Source organism: Schistocerca gregaria, chromosome 4 (assembly GCF_023897955.1).
Source record: "Schistocerca gregaria isolate iqSchGreg1 chromosome 4, iqSchGreg1.2, whole genome shotgun sequence".
NCBI classification, from domain to species: domain Eukaryota; kingdom Metazoa; phylum Arthropoda; class Insecta; order Orthoptera; family Acrididae; genus Schistocerca; species Schistocerca gregaria.
In genome coordinates this window covers 316,798,366-316,818,918 of record NC_064923.1, presented here as the reverse complement: position 1 = coordinate 316,818,918, position 20,553 = coordinate 316,798,366, and the positions used below count along the sequence as shown (strand labels likewise).

The 20,553-nt window shown below is 43.1% G+C and overlaps 1 protein-coding gene across 2 annotated transcripts in view; it reads right to left on the bottom strand.

Moving 5' to 3' along the window:
- Positions 1–20,553, bottom strand: part of LOC126266962 (probable proline--tRNA ligase, mitochondrial) — a 102,042-nt gene that overhangs the window by 40,355 nt on the left and 41,134 nt on the right. For both annotated transcript variants that reach the window (XM_049971685.1, XM_049971686.1), the window contains exon 3: positions 8,699–8,766. In XM_049971685.1, coding sequence (XP_049827642.1) covers positions 8,699–8,766 — 68 coding nt within the window. The remainder of the gene's footprint in view (positions 1–8,698; positions 8,767–20,553) is intronic.

Genomic DNA, 20,553 nt, shown 5'->3' with positions numbered 1-20,553 from the left:
GGCGCATTTGAGTTTTTTGTCTATTGCAACAAGTACACCACTTCCATTTCCCATTTGCCTATACACTTAAATTTTCCCCAAAAATCTCACTGCTGTCAATTTTAGGTTTGAACCAGCTTTCTGCACCTAGTATTATGTGACCTTCACTGCTTTTCATGAGCACTTCAAACTCTGGAATTTTGTTGTGAATGCCTTGGCAGTTTATCATTAGGATTTTAACACTACCACCTGTGGGAGGTATTTGTTTTAATCTCTGCCAGTCACTGGAATGAACCAAGAATGACTTTGGAGCCCAGACCACAAGCATCATTTGTTTCAATGTGCACCACAATATGCTGTTGGTTGCAACCTGTTTCCTCTATGGCTGCTGAAATAGCCTCTTCAACATGTTGAATGAGGCCCCCGGGCATACACACTAAGTGCACCTGGTGTCCTTTCCAGGACTTGCTGCCATTTCCATAAGGGGTACCATCATTCGCTGTACATTTGAACTGTCAACGATTTTGTGTTTGCCTCCTCATGTCACTGGGAAAAGAAGATTTCCCCACAACAGGTGAAATGAGTCCTACTGGGTCAGTTTCAGTTTCAGGGGGATCAGTACAACAGCCTGAGCCCTCCCAGGTCCCCATCCACCCTGTACAGGATGCCTAGATCCACCACTGACATGCCACTTGCAGTCAAGTGCATGGGTAAGGACAGGTCCTGTCCTTTCTGCAGAGAGACAGAATCTACAGGAGAGGAAAGTACCTGAGGTACCTCTGACATAGGTATCACAGGTACACAACTCTTGGAAGCTCTTCCAGCACACCGATTTGCAACAGCTGTCAATTGTTTGACAGTAGTCAGGGTGGTTTCCAGCTGCTTATGAACATCAACCAACTCATCCTGTGTTTGAGAACAGCATTTGCAGTGGGGCTGCATTTTGGCTGGTGCAATACATTACAAGGCAATGAACAAAGGACTTTAAATTATTCCTGGTGATTATCTTTTAATCAGTAGAGCTAAAAAGTTGCCAATTCCCTATAAGAATTGAAGCAGATACACAAAATGAGATTTCCATTAAAGCAACACAAAAAACTGTGGTAAAAGTTACTAGTTTCCTAAAATATTTTGTTGCTAATTATAGTTGTTAGCAAACTTGAAAAGAGAGTTAATTTATGATAAATATATAGGGCTACTCCTTTTAAGGGAAAACTAGATGTACCACAAAATGTTAATTAGAAAATCTGCTACAGTAACTAAATTACAAACCCCAATTTGTTACAAATTGGTCATAGATTATACAAAAAGCGATGTTATTATCAATAATGAATGTACTGCTCTATACTATTAAGAATATATTTATACTTTGGTAGCTGTGCCCACCAAACCAATACATTGCAGAAGAGTGTGGTATGGAGTTGATGTAGTATGCCTTGTCTACAAGTTAATTCACAAATCAGTTACAAGGAGTTGTAATGTTGTGAAAGTGGAAGCTCTACTCTCTCTATGTTCAAAAGTTATTTTGTGAATAAATGGCAAAGAGTGGTCAAACAGTGGAGTTTGAATGCTTATTTTAAAGGAAGCAGTTAATATCTCTGAACTGAAAAATTTAAATGCAAGGATCTCTCCAACAACAAGCACTCAGATTAAACATCAACGAAGTATCAACTACAAATGTAGCATCACATGTTCACTGCAATGAACAAACTATTTGGAACTTTGTTATGGTACAATATAATTAAAGCAGGGATGTGTTACAGTATTGAGGACATTTTCTTGCTCTTCATGTGGGTAACTGCCCATAAAGGTGGCAGAATCAGCAATGATCAATGGCATGAGGATACAGAAGGCAATGGAAACTCTTGTAAACCCTACTGGATGTACTGACAGAATATTCAGAACTACTGACAAATATCGTTACATTTATGACTGACAAGAATGCTACCAGCAAGCAAAACACAGCACCTCCCAACACTGTACACTGATCTTTACTGGTGGTTTCCTAGATGAGCACACCAAGGGGCCAGGGTTTGATTCCTGGCTGGGTCTGAGATTTTCTCCGCTCAGCGACTGGGTGTTGTGTTGTCCTCATTATCATCAGTGGAAGGTAACAGGAAACCACCACTGGAATCACTTCCCTAGGTACTCAGGCAATGGACTTCTCTGAAGAGGCTTTCCCCATGACAAGATCTGCCATGAAGCAGAACACAAAGTTCAGTTTCCTAGACTTTGCCGGGTAATGAATCAGACTGCTCTTACTTTTGTGCAAGTTGACTATCCCTGTGTGAGATTTCTGTAGAGAAAGTTACACTTCAGCACCTACTGACTGGTATTCTTACTCAGCCAAGCAAACCAACTATTACTGTAGTGATTTCCACCATTACCTATCAGTACTGCCACACCTATGTTACCAACTGGCAACTTTCCTGTATTCAGTTTAACCTGAATGCACAGTGAATTAATTGTAGTAATTCTTTAATTTCTTTGTGGCTTAGGACAATTATTTTATTTTATTGTGAGCTTATTGACTTTTGTTTCATGTTGCAGCATATGTATGCAAGAGTAATAATTAACTGTTGTCATAGAAGAGCAAATCACAAAAGAAACCATTGCATTAAAGGTACTTCTATTATATGTACCCACAGGAAATGTGGCCTGTAACTGAAAAAAGCATCATGATGATCTCTCCATTGGAGAAAGCTTTTGGATTGGTACTCTGTTCAGATCCCAGAGAGGGGACTGCCAAGGAAGAGCTGACCATGAGAGAACATTGGAAAACCAACATAAGGGGAACATTATGCGTCAGAGCATGGGAAGTCACAAGTCTGAATGTGGTAGGGAAGTTAGAAAATTTTGAAAGGGAAGCCAAACACTCCATCTAGATATAATAGGAGTTAGTGAAGTGTAATGGAAAGAAGATAAGGATTGCTGGCTATATGATTAGGGGGTAATATCAATAGCAGCAAAAACTGATGTGACAGTAGTTGGATTCATTATGAATAAGGAAAAAGAACAAAGTGTTAGATACTATGAGTAGTTCATTGACTGGATTATTCTCATTGGTACATATGCTTCAAACTATATCTCAAGTATACATGCTGATGTTACAATCAGAAGATGAATGGAGAGAGAAAGAAAGAGAGAGAATAATAACGGAAAGGAATTAGAATTTTTTGTTAAAAAATCATTTGCAATACCACAGTCAGTACCATGCAGAATTAAAACAGAGACTGAAGTGGTAGTGAACCAATAACGTCACAAGTGGCTCATACCTAGATACACATTTCAGTACAGTCACAAGCTGCCAGACACTTAGTACACATTCAGCAGAAAGATGACAGAGACAGAAAACTAGAGCTGAGGGAGAGAGACATGTGTTCTACACAAAAATGCATAGAGAGAGCCTAATGAAATAATTAACAGACTGTAACTTAAGTGAAAGTAGCAGAACAAGGATTACTGACAACAGAGAATAAGCAAGACGCATACATATACTCCCATGCTAATCCCTTCAAATACCCTGGATTTTCAGCTATCAAGGGAGTTGATCACTGGGACTGATGGCATTTACAGGAATAGCATTCAGTTCTGTGATTAGAATAGAGTACTGAATCTGTGTCCTACATGTTCCAGCACCTCCCATGAACTAGCCGAAGATGTTTTCGATAAGCTGAACTATACTTGGTGAACTTCTTGCAGCTCACTGCCTACCATGTATTGATGGAGGGACTTAAATGTCTTCCATGACCACCACGTCACAAAATGCTGATTGTACTAGCGTTGTAGCAGAAGCCAGAAGTGAGAGCCTGTCCATCACATAGGCACCTCTGGGTTCTGAGCTCTACCATACAAGTGGGGAGGAGATCAATCGACCACATGGCTCTTGACACTGAGTAGATCACTGATGGGTCATCAAGGGTCACCACAGAATTCAGAGTGGAATAGAGTACACTCTAACAACCAGTGTGAAACCGAATATTTGTACTGTATTTGCACTGTTGCAAACAGCTACAGCCTACCAAACAGCAGCCATGCTAACCAGACATCAGCAGGAATCCTATGAGTAGCTAAATGGGACTTCATCCAAGGCTGCTGTGGAAAGCACTGAGTTGCAAACATAATGAATATAATTACTGAACTCTTAACACTGTTTTAATAGTGTGGAGGATGCTTCACATGCTCTCCTCCACCATCCTGACCACACATGGGTGTCTCCCCTTGGCCCCTTGCAATATAGAAAAGAAGACAAGAATCTAATGATCATGGGGATTTGGAACACTATAGGAGAGGAAGGAACAGAAGACAGAGTCAGGGGAGGATATGGGTTTGGGGTTGATCAAATAGTGGGAAGCAACCTTCCACCCCCATTCATCAACAGACATGACCACATTTATCAATCACAATTATGGGCGTACGAACTGTATTCACAGATTAAGATTGAAACAGGGAGGAAATTGACTGCCTAAGCTCTGCAACAAATTTCAGCTAGTAATAGTAAATACACTGTTCAAAAATCACAAGAGGTCATGATATATTTTGGAAAAGGCCTGGAGACACAAGAAGATACCACCTATACTACATCACATGAAAGGATATAAAAGATGAATTTAGAATAATTGGGCTATTTCCAAGAAGAAACAATCCGTTTGAGTTATGTGACATATCTTTGGTAATTTCCACTATAACAATAATCAATAAAAAGAGCAGATAATTAAGTAAAGCCCCAATCATCTTGGGTGTGTGTCAGGGTGCTACAGTGCTTTATGTCAGCAATTATTGGAGATGTTTTGTGTTTGCTTCTCTGCAGTCAGAGAACTGGCTAATCCTGCTAGTTAGATGACAAGCTACAGTATAACATGATGTTGTTCTTGTGGTCTTCAGTCCTGAGACTGGTTTGATGCAGCTCTCCATGCTACTCTATCCTGTGCAAGCTTCTTCATCTCCCAGTACCTACTGCAGCCTACATCCTTCTGAATCTGCTTGGTGTATTCATCTCTTGGTCTCCCTCTACAATGTTTACCCTCCATGCTGCCCTCCAAAACTAAATTGGTGATCCCTTGATGCCTCAGAACATGTCCTACCAACCGATCCCTTCTTCTAGTCAAGTTGTGCCACAAACTTCTCTTCACCCCAATCCTATTCAACAACTCCTCATTAGTTATGTGATCTACCCATAAAATCTTCAGCATTCTTCTGTAGCACAACATTTCAAAAGCTTCTATTCTCTTCTTGTCTTAACTATTTATCGTCCATGTTTCACTTCCATACATGGCTACACTCCATACAAATACTTTCAGAAATGACTTCCTGACACTTAAATCTATACTCAATGTTAACAAATTTCTCTTCTTCGGAAACGCTTTCCTTCCCATTGCCAGTCTACATTTTATATCCTCTCTACTTCGACCATCATCAGTTATTTTGCTCCCCAAATAGCAAAACTCCTTTACTACTTTAAGTGTCTCATTTCCTAGCCTAATTCCCTCAGCATCACAATGACTTAATTCGACTACATTCCAGTATCCTCGTTTTGCTTTTGTTGATGTTCATCTTATATCCTCCCTTCAAGACACCATCCATCCCGTTCAACTGCTCTTCTATGTCCTTTGCTGTCTCTGACAGAATTACAATGTCATCGGCGAACCTCAAAGTTTTTATTTCTTCTTCATAGATTTTAATACCTACTCCGAATTTTTCTTTTGTTTCCTTCACTGCTTGCTCAATATACAGAGTGAATAACATCGGGGATTGAATAACATCGGGGAGAGGCTACAACCCTGTCTCACTCCCTTCCCAACCACTGCTTCCCTTTCATGCCCCTCAACTGTTATAACTGCCATTTGGTTTATATACAAATTGTAAATAGCCTTTCACTTCCTATATTTTACCCCTGCCACCTTCAGAATTTGAAAGAGAGTATTCCAGTCAACATTGTCAAAAGCTTTCTCTAAGGCTACAAATGCTAGAAACGTAGGTTTGCCTTTCATTAATCTAGCTTCAAAAATAAGCCGTAGGGTCAGTATTGCCTCACGTGTTCCAATATTTCTACGGAATCCAAACTGATCTTCCTCAAGGTTGGCTTCAACTAGTTTTTCCATTTGTCTGTGAAGAATTCGCACTAGTATTTTGCAGCCGTGGCTTATTAAACTGATAGTTCGGTAATTTTCACATCTGTCAACACCTGCTTTCTTTGGGATTGGCATTATTATATTCTCCTTGAAGTCTGAGGGTATTTCGCCTGTCTCATACATCTTGCTCACCAGATGGTAGAGTTTTGTCAGGACTGGCTCTCCCAAGGCCGTCAGTAGTTCTAATGGAATGTTGTCTACTCCCGGGGCCTTGTTTTGACTCAGGTCTTTCAGTGCTCTGTCAAACTCTTCACGCAGTATCATATCTCCCATTTCATCTTCATCTACATCATCTTCCATTTCCATAATATTGTCCTCAAGTACATCACCCTTGTATAGACCCTCTATATACACCTTCCACCGTTCTGCTTTCCCTTCTTTGCTTAGAACTGGGTTTCCATCTGAGCTCTTGATATTCATACAAGTGGTTCTCTTTTCTCCAAAGGTCTCTTTAATTTTCCTGTAGGCAGTATCTATCTTACTCCTAGTGAGATAAGCCTCTACATCCTTACTTTCATCCTCTAGTCATCCCTGCTTAGCCATTTTGCACTTCCTGTAGATCTTATTTTTGAGACATTTGTATTCCTTTTTGACTGTTTCATTTACTGCATTTTTATATTTTCTCCTTTCATCAATTAAATTCAATATTTCTTCTGTTACCCAAGGATTTCTACTAGCCCTCATCTTCTTACCTACTTGATCCTCTGCTGCCTTCACTATTTCATCCCTCAGAGCTACCCATTCTTCTTCTATTGTATTTCTTTCCCCCATTTCTGTCAATTGTTCCCTTACGCTCTCCCTGAAACTCTGTACAACCTCTGGTTTAGTCAGTTTATCCAGGTCCCATCTCCTTAAATTCCCACCTTTTTGCAGTTTCTTCAGTTTTAATCTACAGGTCATAACCAATAGATTGTGGTCAGAGTCCACATCTGCTCCTGGAAATGTCTTACAATTTAAAATCTGGTTCCTAAATCTCTGTCTTACCATTATATAATCTATCTTATACCTTTTAGTATCTCCAGGATTCTTCCATGTATACAACCTTCTTTTATGATTCTTGAACCAAGTTTTAGCTATGATTAACTTATGCTCTGTGCAAAAATCTACCAGGCGGCTTCCTCTTTCATTTCTTAGCCCCAATCAATATTCACCTACTACATTTCCATCTTTCCCTTTTCCTACTACCGAATTCCAGCCACCCATGACTATTAAATTTTCGCCACCCTTCACTATCAGAATAATTTCTTTTATTTCATCAGACATTTCTTCAATTTCTTCGTCATCTGCAGAGCTAGTTGGCATATAAACTTGTATTACTGTAGTAGGCGTGGGCTTCATATCTATTTTTGCCACAATAATGTGTTCACTATGCTGTTAGCAGTAGTTTACCTGCATTCCTATGTTCCTATTCATTATTAAACCTACTCCTGCATTACCCCTATTTGATTTTGTGTTTATAACCCTGTAGTCACCTGACCAGAAGTCTTGTTCCTTCTGCCAGCGAACTTCACTAATTCCCACTATATCTAACTTTAACCTATCCATTTCCCTTTTTAAATTTTCTAACCTACCTGCCCGATTAAGGGATCTGACATTCCATGCTCCGATCCGTGTAACGCCAGTTTTCTTTCTCCCGATAACGACATCCTCTTGAGTAGTCCCCGCCCGGAGATCCGAATGGGGGACTATTTTACCTCCAGAATATTTTACCGAAGAGGACGCCATGATCATTAACCATACAGTAAACCTGCATGCCCTTGGGAAAAATTATGGCTGTAATTTCCCCTTGCTTTCAACCGTTCGCAGTACCAGCACAGCAAGGCCCTTTGGTTAGTGTTACAAGGTCAGATCAGTCAATCATCCAGACTGTTGCCCCTGCAACAACTGAGAAGGCTGCTGCCCCTCTTCAGGAACCAAGCGTTTGTCTGGCCGCTCAACAGATACCCCCCCTCCATTGTGGCCGCACCTATGGTGCATCTGTATCGCTGAGGCATGCAAGCCTCCCCACCGTTGGCAAGGTCCATTGTTCATGGGGGGAGTATAACATGATATACAAAAGAAAGTGGGATGTTCACAACATAATTGCTATATTTCAGAAAGCTCTATACTCCATTGCCCATAGGAATGAAGTGTGTGTCCAAAATTATATGTACAGAGTTATATAAATAATGTAAATAAAATAGAAAGAAACTTCCACATGGCAAAAATATATTAAAAACAAAGATTCCAAGACTTACCAATCAGGAAAGTGTTGGTAGACAGGCACAATAAAAAAAAACACACAAACACACACACAAAATTTAGAGCTTTCGCAACCGGCGGTTGCTTCGTCAGGAAAGACGGAAGGAGAAGGAAAGATGAAAGGATGTGGGTTTTAAGGGAGAGGGTAAGGAGTCATTCCAATCCCGGGAGCGGAAAGACTTACCTTAGGGGGAAAAAGGGATAGGTATATACTCGCGCACACACACACACACACACACACACACACACACACACACACACACACACACACACACACATATCCATCCATACATGAGTTATATATATAAACATGAGTTATATAAATAAAAATAAATAAAGTTACCTACTGGGCTCAAAACATATGTCTTGTTGTGTCGATCCTGTAGAGTAAGCAGCTCTTCTGTGGTCCATCTACCTTAGAACAAAGAAAAGTAGACTCTTAGTAAACAATAAGCATTTCTGATAGTTGACATATGAACAAAAATAATCAATTTTTGAAAATATTATATAATTGGACAGATAAAAAATCTGCTCATCATGCCTTGAAAAGACAAAACATATTGAAAAGGTTAAGTAAATGTTAATGTTCTTTCTGTTATAACGTCAAGTTGAACACATATATTTCGAAACGACACAACACATGTAAGTCATTGAGCAAGTTGACAAAGCAAGCCATGTGAACATGGTAACATTCGAATGAGCACCGTGTCCAAGTCTAGCGGCCGCTGGCTGGCTGGCCGCATAGGTGGCATGCCTTCTGCATGGCTGGCAGACAGCGCCGGATGTAGAGGACGCGTGTGATTGCGCGGCGGCACTTTGAATCATCGGTGAGTCACAACACTTTTTGCACTGGTCTTGATGGAGGTGGACTGTAGACTGCTAACATCCATAGGCACTGTTTGACTGGCCGTAAAGTCTCGAGGAGGAGGCTTCCCGTACGGATGGAAGTGTCCCCGATGATAACCGGTCGAGATGACAGGAGACATAGGGGTAGAATCTGCTAGGGCCCCGTGTACCAATCTGCCTGTTGCAGCAAGTACAATTGATATAACAGGAGGCATAGGCAATGTGTCAGTGTCCGTAGGAGGAGGAGGAGAGTAGAATGGCTCCAACAGATGATGGTAATCCGGTTCCTGTATGGGCACGTCTCCTGGTGGCGTCCGTTCTTGTACTGGCACTGAGATGGCGGTGAGAGGGCTGCGTTGTGAGTAATGAGAGGTGCCAAGATCCCAAGCGTCACGTAGAGCTGAAGGTGGTGTAGAGGCATTCGGAACAGGCGTTGCCAGCACATGAGGTCGAAGCTGGTCCAAATGATGCACTGCAACCCCCGTGTTCATCTGGATTTCATACAGGCATAGGCCACAGTGTCATAAGATGCACCCCGGACTCCACTTTGGCCGCCTGCCATATTCTCATACCCGGACAAGGTCGTTGGCGGTGAACCGGCCAAGCGAAGGCACCCGCGCGCGTTAGGTGGAAGGCTGCAGAAGATGAAATAGTGTGCGATGCTGTCGGTCATGTAAGAGCTCAGCCAGGCTGTGGTTGCCCATGGGGGTGAAATAGTAAGAAGCCAGAAAATGGAGAAGCGCATAATCAGCAGCAGAAGAAGTCAGGAGTTTCCACATCTGAGCCTTAAATGTGCAGACCAGTCATTCAGCCTCACCGTTTGATTGTGGATGGAACGGAGAGGCCGTGACATGCACAACGCCGTGATGAGCACAAAAATCTGCAAATTTGGAAGAGGCAAGTTGCAGATTATTATCAGTAACAAGAGTGGAGAGGAGGCCTTCCAAAGAAAAAATGTGGGCGAGAGTACTTGTGGTTGCCGCGGTGGTAGACGACGTGCAACGGACAATGAAAGGAAAGTTCGAGTAGGCGTCAATTATGAGGAGCCAATAAGTACCTAAAAAAGGTCCCGCGAAGTCAGCATGAATGCACTCCCAGGGCGTCTCAGGTGAAGGCTACAGTGACAAAGATGACTTCGGGGCGGCGGCCCGTGACTCACAAGGGCCGCAGGCAGCGACAGTGTTTGCTATTTCAGGGTAGATGCCAGGTCAGTACACGACGGCGCGCCAGAGATTTTGTGCGAGAGACACACCAATGCCCTTGGTGAAGGAGGCGCAAGACCGAAGCATGCAAAGACGCAGGTACCACAACACGTGGCGAAGCATTGTCAGTGGAAAGGAGGATAACACCATCTCTAGCTGTGAGGCGGTAGCGCAAAGTGTAGTAGTTCCGCAGTGGGACAGAAGTCTTAGCGGATGGACACTCAGGCCAACCCTTCTGAATGCAGTGTAAAACCGGGAGAGGGTAGGATCAGAACCCGTAGAAGCTGCCAGACGGTCCCCGGTGATGGAGAACCCGTCCACAACACACTGCTTGGCAACATCCCGGTGGAAACACAAATGTTTGTCCCTATCGAATGCCAGATCACGACCCATGGGAATGTGAGACAGTGCATCAGCATTCGCATGTTGGGCCATTGGCTGGAAATGAATCTCACAATGGAAATGAGACAAGTAAACAGCCCAACGCTGGAGGCGGTGTGCAGCCTTGTCAGGAAATGGCGATGATGGATGAAACAAGGAAACAAGTGGTTTGTGATCCGTAAAAAGATGAAATTTGGATCCACCAAACTTATGAAGAGCATAAATAATGGCTGAAGCTTCTTTTTCAATTTGAGAATACTTTTGTTGGGCATTCGTGAGTGTTTTGGAGGCATAAGCAATGGGTTGTTCAGAGCCGTCAGAAAACGGTGCGCAAGGACTGCACCGACCCCGTATTGAGAGGCATCCATGGCAAGAACAAGATGTTGGCCACGTCGATAAGTAGCCAGGCACGGAGCCTGTTTCAGCACAGTCTTTAATTTTTGGAAAGCCGCAGTGAAAAGGCGCATTTTTATGCAACAGGCGACGCAACAGCTGAGCCACTGACGCAGCAGATGGTAAAAACTTGTGATAGTATGCTATTTTCCCCAAGAAGGCCTGCAGTTCCTTAACAGATGTAGGGCGAGGAAGGGCATCGATTGCAGCGACAGTTTGCTGAAGCAGACTAATACCACTGCGAGGGAGTTAAAACCCCAAGTATGTGATAGATGCCTGAAAAAATTGTGATTTTTGAAGATTACATTTAAGACCGGCAGTCTGTAAGACATGAAAAAATGTTCGAATGTTCTGAACATGTTCTTCAGTGGTGGAGCCAGTGACAACAATGTTGTCCATGTAATTTACTCTCCCAGGGACAGGGAGGAACAATTGTTCCAAGAATCGCTGAAAGAGAGCAGGGGCACTGGCAACCCTGAATGGCAATCGATGGTATTGATAGAGGCTAAAAGACGTGTTAAGGACCAGAAACTGCTGGGAAGCAGCGTCGAGAGGAAGTTGATGATAAGCTTCTGACAGGCCAATTTTAGAAAAATACTGGTCTCCAGCAAGTTTAGTGAACAATTCTTCAGGTCGGGACATAGGGTAAGTGTTGATGAGGCATTGCGCATTGACAGTGGTTTTAAAATCGCCACAGAGACGAATAGCACCATTGGGCTTAGCAACGACAACGACAGGAGAGGACCACTCACTGGAAGTGACAGGAAGCAAGACCCCTGAAGTAGTGAGACGATCCAGCTCCCGTTTTACCCGATCACGAAGAGCCACAGCAATGGGCCGAGACCGAAAAAACTTAGGCGAGCAGTGGGTTTGAGCGTGATATGAGCTACAAAATCGTTGGAATGGCCTAACCCAGGAGAAAAAGGGGACGAAAATGTCATCGACAAGGAATCAAATTGGGCATAAGGAATAGCATCAGAGATGATATTGACAGAGTCATCTATGAAAAACCCAAAAACGCGAAAGTCACCGAAACCAAAAGATTCTCTGCGTTACTATGGTCGACCACAAATATGGGAATAGTGCGAATGACGGATTTGTAAGATACCTCAGCATCAAATTGTCCCAAGAGAGAAATATTCTGTTTATTGTACGTCCGTAATTGCCAAGTGACAGGTGATAGGAGTGGTGAACCCAACTGAAGATACGTCTGAGAATTAATGATAGTGGCAGCAGAACCAGTATCCACCTGCATGCGAACCTCTCGACTAAGTATTTGGACAGTGAGGAATAACTTCCCTGAAAGGGAAGAAGTACAATTGACAGACAACACAGAATCAGAATCAGTGTGATGTTCATGAAGATCATGTATTCGGTTGGATTTGCAAACTGAAGACACACGACCCTTCTTTTTGCAATTGTGACAAACAGCCCAACGTTGGGGACAATCCTCGCGTGAATGTTTCTTAAAACTCCGTGGAAGGAAGTTGCCAGGGGTTTTGCTGCAGTTTGTTAGAGGGTTGGTTATGGTTAGGCCGAGGCTGTGCGTGGGAGTGTACTGCGGCCACGTCGACTGGCGGGGACGCATCACACGTGTCATCAACAGCGCACATAGGTTGTATTTCCCTGACGTCACCCCACACTTCTATTTGCGCCCCAGTGATGCGAGAAATTTGAAAAGACTGCGGGATGGATAGGACTTCATCTAGAGTTGGATTTGCCAACTGAAGGGCACGTTGCCGAACTTCTTCGTCGTGCGCCAACCGGATAATAGCATCCCGTACCAAGGAATCGGCAAAGGATTCTTTGTGAACGTCAAATACAAATTGACACTTTCGACTGAGGCCGTGAAGTTCAGTAGCCCAAGAGGGATAGGATTGATGCAGTTGTTTTTGAAAATGATAAAAGGCAACACGAGAGGCTACCACATGCGTTTGCTTTTGAAAATAGACAGACAGAAATGAGCACATTTCAGCAAAGGACAAAGACCCAGGATCTTTCAAAGGAGCCAATTGCGACAACAACCAATACATTTGAGGTGAAATCCAGAAAAGGAACAGAGACTTACATGTTTGTTCGTCCCTGACATGAAATGCCAAGAAGTGCTGTCGAAGACATTTTTCATAATCAGACCAGTCTTCCGCCGTCTCGTCGTAAGGAGGAAAATGTGGTATAGACAACGATGAGAAACGACCTGCATTTGATGCCCCGACGAAATTGCGAATCCCCGAAGTTAGAAGCGTTTGCTGTTCAATGAGGACTTGCAATAGTTGCTCGACAGTAGCCAATATATTTCAAAATGACACAACACATATAAGTCACTGAGCAAGTTGACAAAGCAAGACATGTGAACATGGTAACATTCGAATGAGCACTGAGTCCAAGTCTAGAGGGTGCTGGCTGGCCGCTTACGTGGTGTGGCTGCTGCATGGCTGGCAGACAGCGCTGCATGTAGAGGACGTGCGTAACTGCGCGGTGGCACTCTGAATGATCGGCGTGTCACAACACTTTCCTTCAAGGGGGACCACACAGACATGCAGAATTTTTGCAAGAAATTGCTGTCATTTGATTGTTAACTGTTTCTTTATTTTACACAATCATGATTTCAGCTTTATATCCATTCTCAAGTGCATGTTGAACATTGAACAGCCAGCAAAAAAAACACCAACCAACATATTTCTGTTCTTATAAGCCAGCTGTCATATTACCAGATGTGAGGACATATTGAAGATACATAATATGGCTGACATGTGCACAGTGGAAAACAACTATCGCACAGTTTGGGATCTTTAACAGTCAATATCTTCCTGTAACATGTGTTTATCACTTCTGCTGTGGTGGGCAAAATGTCAAACAGAATGAACCTCTTTTTGGGACTAGATTGTGTTACAACTTGTTCTTGGTTCCTGCCATCCACCTGGCCTTAATTCACATTAATTTATTCAGTCTCAGCGTTCCTTCTAAGTAACTATTCCTTTCTTCACTCCCTTTCAGTTTTCCATATCTTTTACTTTCTGTCCTGTCAATTTTTCTCTGCCCTCCATCTCTTACACATATAATGCACTTAGCTTTCCGCTCTTGCACGATGGTTTTGTCAGTAACCTCTGTCTTCCAACTGAGGCTTGTAGGTTTTCAAATCTTGTACAATGCACTCTCCAAAAATCTGTCTTCCCTTCTCATCCCATCTGGTAAGTCTCCCCTGCCTCATGATGCTGGATGACTTTTCCGAAGTCTCCCTATTTTCTAAACCTTGCCAGCCCTCTTCCTTCCGCTTCAACTCTTCTGCCACAAGAAGGAGTCACTGGCTTTGAAATCTTGTACATTTAGTTAACATTGACATATGTTTTCTCCTGAAGCTGCTTGATGAGTAAATTTTTTTATCTCTACAATTACACTTTAGATAGCTGGGATTTTATATCTCATAAGACATGTAACTGAAAAGAATAATGGCTATCACTATTTTTCAGCCTCTCACAAATAAGCCAGGTATGCTAGTGGACTATTAAACAGACGGCACAGGCCAATAGCATATATCGAAAGTATACATTTAAGTTATTACACAAAATTCATTTCCACTCAAAGAGAATATATATAACAGCATCAAAAATGTGCCACAGGTTCATAGAACCACCCTTGGAATATTGTGTTCTTATCTAGAATAGTGTCAACAGTGTGCTTACACAAAAGTTATGAAACGAACAAAAATGAAAAATACCCTCAAGAAATCAATACAGAGAGAAACTAAAGATCACAGGATTCCGACTACCAAGAGCTGTAAATATAAGATTAGACTAAATTAAATGTACTTTTTGTTCCAGTAAATCCACGGTAAGGAGATCCTCCAGGATGTAGAACATGTTAGAAAAACAAGAATACACATTAAAAGAAAAACAAATATAGTACACTGAGATGACAAAACTCATGGGATGGCGATAAATGCATATACAAATGGTGGTAGTATCGTACATGCAATGTATAAAAGGGCAGTGCATTGGCAGATCTGTCATTTGAACTAAAGTATTTCATGTGAAAAGGTTTCCAATGTGATTATGGCTGCATGATGGGAATAACAGACTTTGAATGAATAACAGTTGGAGCTACATGCAGGGGACATTCCATTTTGGAAATTAATTGGGAATTCAGTATTCTGTGATCCACAGTGTCAAGAGCATGCTGAGAATACGAAATTTCAGGCATTACCTCTCAACCCAGAGAATGCAGTGGCCGACAGCCTTCACTTAATGACCAAGTAAAGCCGTGTTTTTGTACAGTTGTTAATGATAATTGACAAGCAACACTGCATGAAACAACTGCAGAACTCAATGAGGGATGTACGACGAATGTATTCATTAGGACAGTGTTGTGAAATTTGAAATTAATGGGCTACAGCAGCAGACGACCTACGCAAGTGCCTTTGCTAACAGCATGACATCACCAGCAGCACCACTCCTAGCTTGTGACTATATTGGTTGGACCCTAGATGAATGAAGAGTCATGGTCTGGTCAGATGAGTCCCGATTTCAGTTAATAAGAGCTGATGGTGGGGTTTGACTGTGGTGCAGATTTCATGAAGCCATGGACCAAAGCTGTCAACAAGGCACTGTGCAAGCTGGCAGAGGCTCCATAATAGTGTGGGCTGTGTTTACATGGAATGGACTGATAGTTGACTGGAAATGGTTATGTTTAGCTACTTGGAGACCATTTGCTACCATTCATGGACTTCACAATCCAAAACGACAATGAATTTTTTATGGATGACAATGTGGCAAGTCATCAGGCCACAACTGTTTGTCATTGGTTTGATAAACATCCTGGACAATTCAACCAACTAGTTTGGCCATCCAGATCACCCAACATGAACCCCAGCAAACATTTATGGAACATAATCAAGGGGTCAGGTCATTCACAAAATCCTCCACGGGGAATACTTACACAGTTATGGAAGGCTATATAGGCACTATGGCTCAATATTTCTGCAGGGGTCTTTCGATGGCTTGATGAGTCCATGCCATGTCAAGTTGCTGCAGTACTCCAGGCAAAAGGAGGCTTTACATTTTATTTGGAGGTATCCCATGACTTTTGTCATGTCAATGTAATGTACTTCCACAAATACCAAGTGAAATGGTCCTCGTGGACGTGGAACAAGTAAAGAAATTAAAAAAAAAAAAATCCTTTAAAAGGTAGTATATAACTTGTCACAAGACATAAGAAACCCTGTATTGTTGGAGCCACATAGCATGGGTTTTATCACAAGAGAACAAATGATTAATACTAAACGGAAGAATGATTACTAGACAGAAAGCAAACTTTTAAAATTTCTAAACATAGACCCAGCAGGGACAGGTAGTATTTTCTACCACTTCCACACAATATAAAGATTATGAAAAACACATCATCTTTACTTTATTCTGATTTGTTCATACAGCACAACACACTACAAGTATCCAAGTCAACATAGCAGACAACACTTACCAATTTTTAATAACATGTATGTTTATGTATAAGTTTCAACTACGTTCAAATAATGGAAAATTCTGGATGGGATAATGACAATATTATGAAAAGGATAGATTGCCACTCACCATACAGTGGAGATGCTGAGTTGCAAATAGGCACAACAAAAAGAGTATCAAAAGAGTAAGCTTTCACTCAAAAAGGCCTTCATTGGAATTGGACAATATGCACACACACTGTTACATAAATCTAACTCTGACACACACATGTCCACAGTCTCTGCCTGGCCTTGGCAGCCAGAAAATATAAATATGGTCATGTGTGTGAGAGTTGCACTGTGTGTGTGTGTGTGTGTGTGTGTGTGTGTGTGTGTGTGTGTGTGTGTTTGTTGTTTGGTTCTGATAAAGGCCTTTGTGGCTGAAATCATACTTTTTTTACAGCGAAAACCACAGCACTGCTGATAGGAACAGTGAAAATTGAAAACAGTACTCCATATTCCTAGCTATTGGAACAATATAAGGGGTAGTCAAAGTTTTAATCACCATCTTGAAAAATAAAGTTATGCAATTAATTGTTTCTTGTTTGCAGATATATGCCTGCACTCCTGGAACACACTGAAATCAAGCACCACAGTGCCACAGCACACTGCTAGAGGAGCTGAAACAAAATGGCACTGATCATCATCAGATATTTCTGTCGTTCAATGAAGTGGCCTCTCCAAGTACTGAGCTCAGGTATATCTGCAACTTCATTTTCCATGAGAAACAGTCTTGAGCGACATTCAGCCAGCTATCTCCACTGAACTTCTGTAGGTCTTTGCCCTATTGGTCTGGCTGTGTTTCTCACTGTTTGTCTTTGTGTCTTGAACTCCATTCCTATGCCATCTTTGTCCATTGGTCCACCATTTGTCTGGTTACATGGCTGGACCATTGTACATTTCCAACCACACTCCATTTATTTACGCATAACATTTGTTTTGGAAAGATATATGTTCAGTCACACTGCCTGACATTCTGAGGTGAGACCCATTACCTACATCTACATCTATACTCAGTGAACCACTACGAAGAGCATGACAGAGGGTATGTCGCACTGTACCAGTAAAGTAATCCACAAATCTCAGTTTGTTAAATATTTTTCCACTGATTCTAATTTCTGATCCTTCCCATCTCAATTCTGACATTGCCATTTATAGGACAGCAGAGGACAACTTGTGGAAGATAGTTGCTCTAACACCAAGTCAAACAATTATATTTCTAGGACAACACAATACATGTAAGTCACAGATTACAAAAATGAAGTAAGACGTGTGTACAGTGGGACAGTCAAATCAACACCACGTCCAAGTCTAGCGGCTGCTGGCTGGCTGGCCACTTGGGTGGCGCGACTGCTGCATGGCTGGCAGACAGTACCGCATGTAAAGGACGCGCGTAACTGCGCGGCAGCACTTTGAAAGATTGGAGTCACAACACTTTTGCCCCATTTGAATTTTTTGCACCGGTCTTGATGGAGGTGGCCTGTAGATTGCTAACATCCATAGGTGTTGCTAGGCTGGCCGTAAAGTCTCGAGGAGGAGCCTACCAGTACAGATGGAAGTGTCCCCGATGATAACGGGTCGAGATGACAGGAGACGTGGGGGTCATATCTGCTGGAACCCTGTGCTCCAATCTGCCCATTGTGGCAAGTCCGGGTGTTATAACAGGACACATGGACAATGTGTTGGAGGTCGTAGGAGAAGGAGGCGAGTAGATTGGCTCTGACATATGATGCTCATCCTGTTCCTGTATAGACACGTCTCCTGGTGGTGTCCGTTCTTGTACTGGCACCGAGATGATGGTGAGAGGGCTGCGTTGTGAGTAATGAGAGATGCCAAGATCCCAAGCGTCAGGTAGAGTCGAAGGTGGTGTAGCACTATTCAGAACAGGCGTTGCTGTCACACGAGGTCGAAGCTGGTCCGAATGACGCACTGCAACCCCCGTGTTCGTCTGGATTTCATACAGGCATCGGCCATGGTGTCATAAGATGCGGCCAGGACTCCACTTTGGCCGCCTGCCATATCCCCGTACCCATACAAGGTCACCGGCGGTGAACTGGCCAAGAAAAGGCACCCGTGACCATGAGGTGGAAGGCCGCAGAAGATGAAGTAGCGCGCGGGGCTGTCGGCCATGTAAGAGCTCAGCTGGGCTGTGGTCGCCCATGGGGGTGAAACGGTAAGATGCCAGAAATTGGAGAATTGCATCATCAGCAGCAGAAGTAATCAGGAGGTCCCACATCTGAGCCTTAAATGTGTGGACCAGTCGTTCAGCCTCACCATTAGACTGGGCATGGAAAGGAGGGGCCGTGACATACATGACATCGTGACAGGCACAAAAATCCGCGAAATCGGAAGAGGCAAATTGTGGACTATTATCAGTAACAAGAGTAGAGGGAAGGCCTACCAAAGAGAAAATGCGAGCTTGAGCATTGGTGGTTGCCGCAGTGGTAGGCGAAGTGCAACGGACAATGAAAGGAAAGTTAGAGTAGGTGTCAATAACGAGAAGCCAATAAGTACCTAAAAAGGTTCTGTGAAGTTAGCATGAATACACTCCCTGGGCTTCTCAGGCGAAGGCCATGGGGACAAAAATGACTTCGGCCTGTGACGCACAAGGGCCGCAGGCAGCGACCATGTGTGCAATTTCAGAGTCGATGCCGGGCCAGTACACATAATGGCGCACCAGATATTTGGTGCAAGACGCCCCAGTGTCCGAGGTGAAGGAGGCGCAAGACCGAAGCACACGAAGACACAGGCACCACAACACGCGACAAAGCATTGTCTGTGGAAAGGAGGATAACACCATCCCTAGCCGTGAGGCGGTAATGCAAAGCGTAGTAGTTCTGCAACTGATCAGAAGTCTTAGGGGATGGACGATCCAGCCAACCCTTCTGAATACAGTGTAAAACCCGGGAGAGGGTAGGATCAGAACCCGTAGCAGCCGCCAGCTGGTTTCCGGTGATGGGGAACCCGACCACAACCCACTACTCGGCAACATCCAGGTGGAAACACATAAGTTTGTCCCTATCGGACCCATGGGAAAGTGAGACAGTGCATCAGCATTCGCATGTTGAGCAGTCGGTCAGAAATTAATCTCATAATTGAAACAAGACAAGTAAAGAGCCCAACGCTGGAGGCGGTGTGCAGCCTTGTCGGGAAGTGACGTTGATGGATGAAACAAGGAAACAAGTGGATTGTGGTCCGTAACAAGATGAAATTTGGATCCATAGAGAAAAACACCAAACTTATGAAGAGCATAAATAATGGCCAAAGCTTCTTTTTCAATTTGAGAATACTTTTGTTGGACATCTGTGACCGTTTTGGAGACATAAGCAATGGGTTGTTCAGAGCCGTCAGAAAAATGGTGCGTAAGGACTGCACAAACCCCATATTGAGATGCGTCCATGGCAAGAACAAGATGTTGGCCAGGACGATAAGTAGCCAGGCACGGGGCCTGTTTCAGCATAGTCTTCAGTTTCTGGAAAGCTGCATTGCATGACACGGGCCAGTGAAAGGGCACGTTTTTATGCAACAGGTGATGCAACGGTTGAGCCACCGAAGCAGCAGATGGTAAAAACCTGTGATAGTATGCTATTTTCCCCAAGAAGGCCTGCAGTTCCTTAACGGATGTAGGGCGAGGAAGGGCATAATTTGCTGAAGCGGACGAATACCATCCCGAGAGAGTTGAAACCCCAAGTGGGTTTGAGCGTGATATGAGCTACGAAGTTGTTTGCACGGCCTAACCCAGGAGAAAAAAGGGACGAAAATGTCGTTGACAAGTAATCCAGTTGAGCATAAGGAATGGCATCAGAGACGATATTGACAGAGTCATCTATGGAGAACCCAAAAACCTGAAAGGCATCGAAACCAAAAAGATTCTCCACGTTACTATGGT